The sequence below is a fragment of the Ostrinia furnacalis genome, unplaced genomic scaffold, assembly GCF_004193835.3.
Source record: "Ostrinia furnacalis isolate ACB-3 unplaced genomic scaffold, ASM419383v2 OfSCF0831, whole genome shotgun sequence".
Lineage (NCBI taxonomy): Eukaryota > Metazoa > Arthropoda > Insecta > Lepidoptera > Crambidae > Ostrinia > Ostrinia furnacalis.
Window position 1 is genome coordinate 171121 of NW_021131070.1, and position 9152 is coordinate 180272.

The window sequence follows — 9152 nt, forward strand, 5'->3', positions numbered from 1 at the left end:
TGTACTTTGAGTCCCTTAATTTAACAATTACGGCGTATTGGTAGGTAGGTACCCAATTTTATGTTATTTACCTAAATCAAGGACTAATACATAGTTATTGTAAATACATTAGTGATATGTAAATACATTTTTAATAAACTTTTTAAAAGGAAAATGCTTTTAATTTGCATTATGTTAAAAAATGCTAGAGTATCTTACCCATATACGACACATATTGGAGGTAAAGTCAAATTCACATGATTTTTGCTAGGAATAAGAAATAAAAGATAAGTTGTGAATAAACATTTTGGAAGCCTATTGAGAGGAAAGATAGAGATATCTTAATTATTCTGTCTTAATTACCATAAATGATTAACATGTGTTAAAAAATATATTTTTTATTTTTTCCTTGAATTTCTGCTATATTTTCGTTTTTGAACTTAGGACTGGACTCAACCGATGATATTGCCTAAATTTCTGTGTGACATAAGTCAAGACCAAACATTCGGCCAAAAAAAATTCATTCATCACATTCGTCTTGAAAAATTGGTTCCAAAAATGGTCATAAATTCAAGGTCTGGGTAATCGTCAAGGTGTGTTACAGATATTGCACGTTGTAAGGAAAACGTGAGACGAAGTCGTTCAGTTGTTAACACACGTTCGGACGCGGCGTGTGCGCATCGCTGACGTCTGAAAACGTGCATGCGCGGAAAATAGGCGCGTTTAGGCTATTTCAAGCCTTATTTTGGACAGTAAGTTGTTGATATTTCGATCCTGTTGCAATTGCAATTGGTATCTAATTTGATTGGATATAAAAACTTGGAAATAAAAGATATCGCATAATCCAAGTGAAGAATAGTGTACACAAGTGAATACTTTTCCTTTAACTACGTAAACAAATAATGTCGAAGTAGGTACCTACATATAAAAATACCAGGTAATTTCAAGATAATCGTTGTACTTGAGCTTTGTTAGCCTTCTTTAACAGAGTAGTTTTTGTTTAATTTTATTTATTTGCAACTTGACTATGAATCCCGGTCCCGAATATCTTTGCGAACATTCATGAACTTTAACAGAATTTTTAAAAAAGTTATTAAATACTCTATCTAATATTATGTATTTGTAAATTGAATCTCCTAAACTAGCAAGTTAGTTTACTTATGTTACCTCAAAGTAGTTCTTAATTACAATACCTATTAGTAGGTTGTTAACTTTTCTGTAATGATGTTTCGATACACGAGCCATACAACTTCTCAAAACACGAAAATGTATTCAAAAGAAAAATCGCCTAGTGCGATTCGGACTTGTGCTAGGGTTCCGTATCCTCACTCATCACTTAGTATCTCTTTCCCACTCCTTGCCTTTTAAATTGCATCGCATACATATTTTTTTACCAATTTTCGTTACGTAAAAGTTCATCATCATCATCATCATCTCAGCCATAGGACGTCCACTGCTGAACATAGGCCTCCCCCAATGCTTTCCATGTTGCCCGGTTGGTAGCGGCCTGCGTCCAGCGCCTTCCTGCTAAGTACCTTTGTGATGTGTCGTCGGTCCACGAACAAAATTAGCTGGTTAGCTGGGAGAGAATGCCACATGGCATTAAGTTCGCCGTTTTGTACTGCTTTTTTGTGTGTGCAATAAAGTTTTTTAAGTAAATAAATAAATACATAACTTTATCTTATTGCCTACATTGGGTTTTTAGGTCCAAACATAATCGGCAGACATATCTTCCAGAACATCTTTCAATTTGCGCCATTTTTATCAGGGACCTTTCAGCATGGGTTTGGGTTCTTATAAGACCATTTTCACGTCACCTTCCTCGCTAATGAGAACTTGTACGTAATTTAAATCATGAATAAATGATTTTTTGGTTTGTGTCTTTGAAAACACTTGGTATAAAAACGGAACAAATAGGCTATTCATTCTGTAATCATTTTGTCGCGCATCTTTACTGGTTTTCCTTTTATTTTTTGTCTTAAGTTTCTTCAGAACACATACAAGATAATAAGAAACCGGTTAGTACCTATTTTAAATGAGTTAGTCAACAATTAAAGTTTAACCTTAATTAACCCAAAACTAAAATTTTAATGGCATACAATTAGAAGCTTAACGAAACAGATAACAAGGGCAGTGACTGTCTGTGCTAGTATTAGTTTAGTTTATGAATTAAATCTACTGTGAGATATAAACAAAGATTATAACAAGACAAGTTTGATTAAAATATATTGTGAAGATAATACAGGTCCATTCCTAGTGCGAGAACCGCTACCAACACCTCTATGTAACAATTCACTATACTATAGCATGTATTTAGCTTAATACAAGACTGTCATTCCACTTTGGTAAATCTTTCTTGCTAAAGATTTAATTTATTTTTATTTATTTTAATAAGACAAGTTGTAGAGTAGGTGATAATGACGATCAAAGACGACAAACCAACGGAGTTCGGGCCACGGGAGAAATGGAGGATCCTCAAGAATGTGCTGCTCATCAGCTTCGCTTTTATGGCCGAATTCACAGCATACAGTGTAAGTATGGCTATTTTTTTTCAACAATTCGAGTGTCTCGGTGAACAAATAATTTATTTAAAATCTTTTTTTGAACTTGAAAAACATAGGTTGTTTCTAAGCTCTTCTTTTTGAAGGTCAGATGAGAAGATTTTATTTTTATTTATACTTTTAAAGTTCATTTTAGATACTACTCGTAGTATAACAATACTAGTACTGGAAAAAGAATATAAATATACTCGTAGTATGAGTATGAACTCCAGGTACTTCATGGCAGTTTAGCAAATGAAACGCTATATTATCTATATAAGTATCCAGTGAAAATAGCTAAGTATTTTCACTGGATACTTAGATGCTTTAATTTGCTTAAATGTTTTTAATTACTTTTTTGCGCAGGGTGCAGCCAACTTACAAAGTTCCATCAACTCCCAAGCTGGTCTTGGAACGGCGTCTCTGACTGCCGTATACGCTGGCCTCATCTTCTCTACTATATTCTTACCAGTTATGGTTATAAAGTGAGTTAAAATGATTTCGATCTTAAGTTTTGCAGTCTCAGACCAATACCGAGAATGACGCCCGTATTCACAAACGATGCTTGCTTAAGTAAAGCAGCAAATCCAACGCACAGCGTTGAATAGAGCTCTGTAATTGATTCGTGTGTCACCCTGTGTTTCAACGCACACTGTGAGACCTCATAGTAATGTTTGTGAATACGGGCGAGAGTCTATAAGATTTAGGTAGCTTTTTTACGATTTCCTCAGTGTGACAGGATTTTTGTACTTTTTTCCTCTGAGCAAAAAGTACCCACGAGCTAGTCTAAGGAAGTTTGTGGGGACTTTTTTAGAAGTACCACTTAACCTTCGCAATGCCTTACCTGTGCAGGGGAAGCCTTGATCTATAAGTATTTAATGTGTCGTTTGTTTTTACAGATGGCTTGGTCCAAAATGGGCGATATCGTTATCGTTCGTCACGTATATGCCCTATATTGCTGCCCAGATGTACCCCAGTTTCTGGACCCTGATCCCTGCCGCCCTCCTATTAGGGTTAGGGGGAGGACCGCTCTGGTGTTCTAAGTGCACTTATTTGTCCATGGTAAGACCATCTAAATGGTAATTTATAAATGAGCATGTTTGTCCTTTCTTACCTTCAAAGAAAAAATCTTGTTATAATCCAGTTTACCATTTATAGGCCGTCTGTCCATAAACGAGGTTCTATGTATTCAGATAAGAGGTTGGGATAAATGCTTCTGTTTTAAGTAATTTAATGCATCTATGGGCTGGAAGACGTAGCGTGGGCAGACCTCCTACTAGGTGGACCGACGATCTGGTAAAGGTCGCGGGAAGAGCCTGGATGCGGGCAGCGCAGGACCGTTAATTGTGGAAAACCTTGGGGGAGGCCTTTGTCCAGCAGCGGACGTCATTTAACAATCAATAATAATACAATTAACCACGTTTCAGATTGCTGAAGCACACAGCAAAATCTCAAATATATCTGCAGAAGCGTTGTTGACGCGTTACCTTGGACTATTCTTTATGATATACCAAATGAGCCAAGTATGGGGAAACCTTATTTCATCTCTGGGTAAGAGAAAACACATTGTAACTAATTAATCTGTTATTTCTTTTTTTAGTACGTTTTTTAAATGCACCATTCTTCTTTGCATTTTACACTTTAATACAGCACTATACAAGTACTGTCGCTCCAACTTATTACATTTCAAGATAGATAAAACAATCCAACTGCGAGTTTCACAAGCCTTTTTCACCTGAGGATCAAAACTGAAAAAAGTTTTGTATGAAGTAGCGAGCTTCTGCTACTGAAGTTTATGAAAGACCCGATCATTCAGATTTTTTTCTTGATGCTATAATGATATACTTAACCCCTCTTTCCCCAGTGCTGACAGCTGGCGACAATGAAGCAGCAGTGACAGCGGTGAACGCCAGCATGATCCCGGAGGTGTGCGGCGCCAACTTTCTTCCAGCAGCTGATGCGGGCCACGCCTTCCGCCAGCAACCGCCTGAGAGGATACAGATGATGATCGGTCAGTACTTTAAGCCCTGATTTGGGTTGCCAGATTGTGACCCTATTGTTGAGAGAAAAACAATGGGTCGGGATTTTGAGACTTAAGAGATTTTTTACTTTGTCGGGAGTCGGGAGGACATATCCAAAAATTCGGAAGAATCCTACCAAATCCCAACCATTTGGCAACTCTAACTTTGATAGATCTATAAGAGATTGCTGCATACTTACTGCTCAGTAATTATACCTTCTGAAAACTTCCAAAAAGAACCTAACTAGAATAAAATTAAGACTATTTCAAAGATCTTAGAAGAACTTGTAGCAGCAGCAGCAGAGACGAAAGCATCATGCTGTAACATAGCAAATACTACCCCTAAACCATAAAACCATAAGATATCATAGTGTTTAGCTTGATGTGCTATTGTCTCTACTATGATTACTAGATAGAGGTGATCATTACGCTCTTGCATGCTATTTTTTTTTTGCAAATAACACTTGTCAACTATATCCGCGAAATAAGTCTAATAATAGGTATGTTAGTTATTGTTGCCCATGCAGAACTAAATATTTAAAAGGTGTGTATAATTTACCATCGGACATGGTACACCACTCGGCTTATACTCGTAATTTCAAGGTGTCAAACTGATTTAATGCAGAATTTTTATGTACCAAATCCAAATACATACTAGTTATTGCAATTTGTGACCTTTATTTTTATTTTATTTATTTAATAGGACAACCAACAAGACATACACTGGAAGACAATCAATATTTACAACGTATTTAACTTAATCTAAGTTAACCTTTGTTTGTAATATCTTCTATCCTTTGATGCATATTTTCAGGTATTTACTTGGCGTGCATGGCTGGTGCTGCGATCACTGTCGCTGTAGGAGTAGATTCTATGAAAAGGTATTAAAGTTGTATTAGGTACGATACCTACTTACATCCACTACTAAGCGTAACAATCTAGAAAAAGTAGATTTCTATTTACTTAACGTATTTATGTTGCATTATACCCCGCCGAGACTGAGCACCGATGTGACTGAAAAAAAAAAACAACAACAACTTGTTAGTATAATTGACACTTTCTATTGGAGCTATTGTAGTATCTATTCTTTTTTTCTAGGTATGACACAGGTCGGTCATCGGCGAGTAAGAGTTTGTCCGGGATGTCGCTGCTGGTGGTAACGGCTAAGCTGCTGGTGGAACCCAACCAGCTGCTGTTGGTCCTCCTCAACACTTTCGTTGGGTTCCAGCTGGCGTTCTTCACTGCAGATTTTACTGCGGTCAGTATGATGTTAGGATGTAACTTCAATACAAAAGTAGGGAAACTTAAAATCTCTCATCAGCCCAGCCTATGCTTGTTAGCTTTTTCTATCTGAAGATAAAATATCTCCTTCCTGCCTTTTAAATATTTAAATTGTGTTTTTTCAGTTAACCGACCCAACCTTAGAAAAACTGATAAACTACGTTTACCAAGTCTAATAATATGTACGTGCCCCCAGATAGACCAACGATTTTGAAACGTCAAGTGGCAAAAATCAAAAACTATGTATTATCAAGTTCAGTTTCATAAAAATTTCATTTTCGTTACGAATTCAATCTGTTGATTGTCACATAATCCTAATTTTACATGTACTCATATTACTTACAGCCTTTGATATTTACCACCTAATCAAAGCTCATAGCGATAAAATCAAAGTTTATTTAATCTCAGGCGTTCGTCTCGTGTGCTGTTGGTACCGGGATTGTGGGCTTCGTGACTATGACACTGGGACTGGCGAATGCCATTAGCTGTGCTGTCACTGGATATATTGCGAAGGTATGTCAAGCTTCAGGTGAATTGGTGAATCTACCACTAAGCACTGAGCTTTACTTAGTGCTTAGTGGTAGAAGCGTGCTCGCGTGCACGGGTAACATTTGTCACCTTTACAGATGTCTCTCCATAGATAACAATAAGTATTATACATAATGTATAGTCGCTCTTTTTCTCTTTATAAAAGTGTAAAAGATAAAGATAAACTGTTACCGTGACAAAAAGTCACCCGTGCGCGCGCGATAAGTGAGAAACTTAGTAAAAAAAACATAACCCTCCTTCTGTCGCAGTCGGATAATAACGCGCCGCTCCGCTATAGAGGGTCTGAAGGCGTATTTTAAGTAATCTTATTACCTTTTCTAAACAACTGTCATCTAGGTTGTCTAGAAGAGATCACTTTATAGCGATAAGACCGCCAAAACCGGCCAAGTGCGAGTCGGACTCGCGCACCGAGGGTTCCGTACAAACCTGCAAGGTTTACAAAGTTCGTTCATTACGACAATCGAGTCATAACTATGTTTTTTTTTTCACGGGTTAAAGGCAATTAGATCTAAGTATTTGATATGAATTTCAACTTGATAGCTCTACGCGTTCATGAGGAAAAAAGTAATAAGTTTATATTTATTAAAAAATATATATTTTTGTAATGTAACTAAAAATTTAAGGTTTTCGGAATTTTTCCTTTATGTGTGCTATAAAACGTTGCTTCATGCCAAATTTCAAGATTCTAGGTCGACTGGAAGTACCCTTTAGGTTTTGATTCCCTTGCGAGTACTTGCGAGTTTCAAAATATGCAGCTTAAATTGCTGTTTCTTTTGATTGCGTTGACATAGAAGTTTGATTTTGTTACAGCTTAAAGGTATTATAGACTTAAGTATTTGGTNAAAATATATATTATGTGATGTAACTAAAAATTTATGGTTTTCGTAATTTTTCCTTTATCTATGCTATAAGACGTTGCTTCGTACCAAATTTCAAGATTCTGAGTTCACGGGAAGCACCCTGTAGGTTTTGATTCCCTTGCAAGTGTCGAAAATTTGCGGCATAAACGGCTGTATCTTTTGATTGCGTTGGCTTAGAAGTTTGATTTTTTCACAGCTTCAAGGGACAGTAGACCTGAGTAATTGATATAAATTTCAGCTTCATACCTCCACGCGTTCCTGAGAAAAAGGGTCTTGACAGACGGACGGACAGACGGACAACAAAGTGATCCTATAAGGGTTCCGTTTTTTCCTTTTGAGGTACGGAACCCTAAAAAGTGCCATATCTTTTGTGTATTTCTTTCTTTTCTTCTCTTGGTGGACAATAAAATGTGTTCTATCCATCTCCCTCAATGTCAGAACTTCATGATTAAAATTTTCTTGTCTCTAGATCACGGGACGTGTCCCACTGATATGCTGTGCAACACTGGTCCACACTGCGATCTTCGTCACCTTCCTAGCTTGGAAGCCTCAGGAGGGCCAGAGCTATATCCTCTTCATCATTGCCGTATTGTGGGGCTTCTGTGACTCGGTGTGGCTGGTGCAGTTGAATGGTAAGAGTTTGACTTAAATACTGCTTATGTAAAGTTTTATCGAAAATATTTGAATTATTAAATTAAAGATATCGACTTTCTTTTTACTTCTACATCTGAATTGACGTAGTACGCCTGAAAAGTAGGTCCTCTTTACCTAATTAAAGGCAGATTTTTCAATAGTCGGATAACTTTTATCTGAAGAATAAGGCTGAGTTGCACCACCTAACTTTGACCGTAACTATAACGATAACCGGTGTTTTTTGTATGGAGTTTGACAGATTTTTGACGTTTGTCAAAGTTAAAGTAAGATGATGCAACCCAGCCTCAGTTTGGCATATTGACAGTTTCAGTATGGGAAACAAGTTAAAATGACAAGTTTATTTTTCAGTTAAAAGTTGTCTGACGATTGAAAAATCAAGCCTTGAAAACATAATCTCGCGAAAGTTTTAAAATCTAAATTCAGGGTACAGTAGAAACGACTCTACTAAATGACAATGTTATTTGATATTTTTTCTTTCTTTCGTTTTCTTTTTCTTCTTGCTTTAAAACTAAATGTTTGAATCTCGTTGATATGATTCTTTTTTATTCTTTTCAGCGTACTACGGCATCCTCTTTCCCGGCAGAGAAGAGGCATCCTTCGCAAGCTTCAGGCTCTGGGAGTCGGTCGGTCACATCATAGGGTACATCATCTCCCCTTATATGAGGACCAGCCAGAAGACCTACTTATTACTGGCGATGATGCTAGTGGGAGCCACTATGTACTTCAGCGTGGAGTACAAGGAGAGAAGACGAAAGAAGTTAGAAGTTCACAGCAAAGAGGATAAGGGAGTGGATAATGCTGTGTTTAAGATCGCAGAGTGATTTGATGTTTATTTTGACTTAGTCCTAAGAATATAGGTAACTAGCGGCCACCCGCGACTTCGTAAGCGTGGATCCCGTTTTACCCCCTTAGGGGTGGAGTTTCGTAAAATCCTTTTTTAGCGGATGCCTACGTCATAACATCTACCTGCATGTCAAATTTCAGCCCGATCCGTCCAGTGGTTTGGGCTGTGCGTTGATAGATCACTATATCAGACAGTCAGTCACCTTTGAGTTATAATATACAGTGTGTCCGGGCATGTAGTGATCAAACTTTAAGGGCGTAATCTATGGACAATTTTATCGGTGAAAATACTTTAAATTTGGGGCTTGACCCATTTCTCGCATATTTACAAGGATTTAAGTTTTTAATTTTAAGTTTTCACCTCTTCCTTCAAAAACAAGTGATAGCGTGGGTAGTTTAACATTAATAAGCAAAAATTTTATATCA

At 37.1% G+C, this 9152-nt stretch overlaps 1 protein-coding gene across 7 annotated transcripts; it reads left to right on the forward strand.

The window, feature by feature from the left end:
- The first annotated feature begins 603 nt into the window (after nucleotides 1-603).
- LOC114350242 (UNC93-like protein) lies at nucleotides 604-8776 on the forward strand. 7 transcript variants are annotated; one of them, XM_028300952.1, is made up of 11 exons: nucleotides 604-916; nucleotides 2386-2510; nucleotides 2886-3004; nucleotides 3419-3581; nucleotides 3947-4070; nucleotides 4384-4530; nucleotides 5354-5420; nucleotides 5638-5797; nucleotides 6229-6333; nucleotides 7699-7861; nucleotides 8439-8776. In XM_028300952.1, the coding sequence occupies exons 2-11, from the start codon at nucleotides 2397-2399 to the stop codon at nucleotides 8702-8704; spliced, it is 1428 nt and encodes a 475-aa protein (XP_028156753.1). In that variant the 5' UTR covers nucleotides 604-916; nucleotides 2386-2396; the 3' UTR covers nucleotides 8705-8776. The 7 variants fall into 7 exon arrangements, with proteins under 7 accessions (XP_028156753.1, XP_028156754.1, XP_028156758.1 ...); XM_028300953.1 differs by having other exon boundaries at nucleotides 604-731; nucleotides 2375-2510; XM_028300957.1 differs by having other exon boundaries at nucleotides 604-731; nucleotides 2380-2510.
- The last annotated feature ends 376 nt before the right edge of the window (nucleotides 8777-9152 follow it).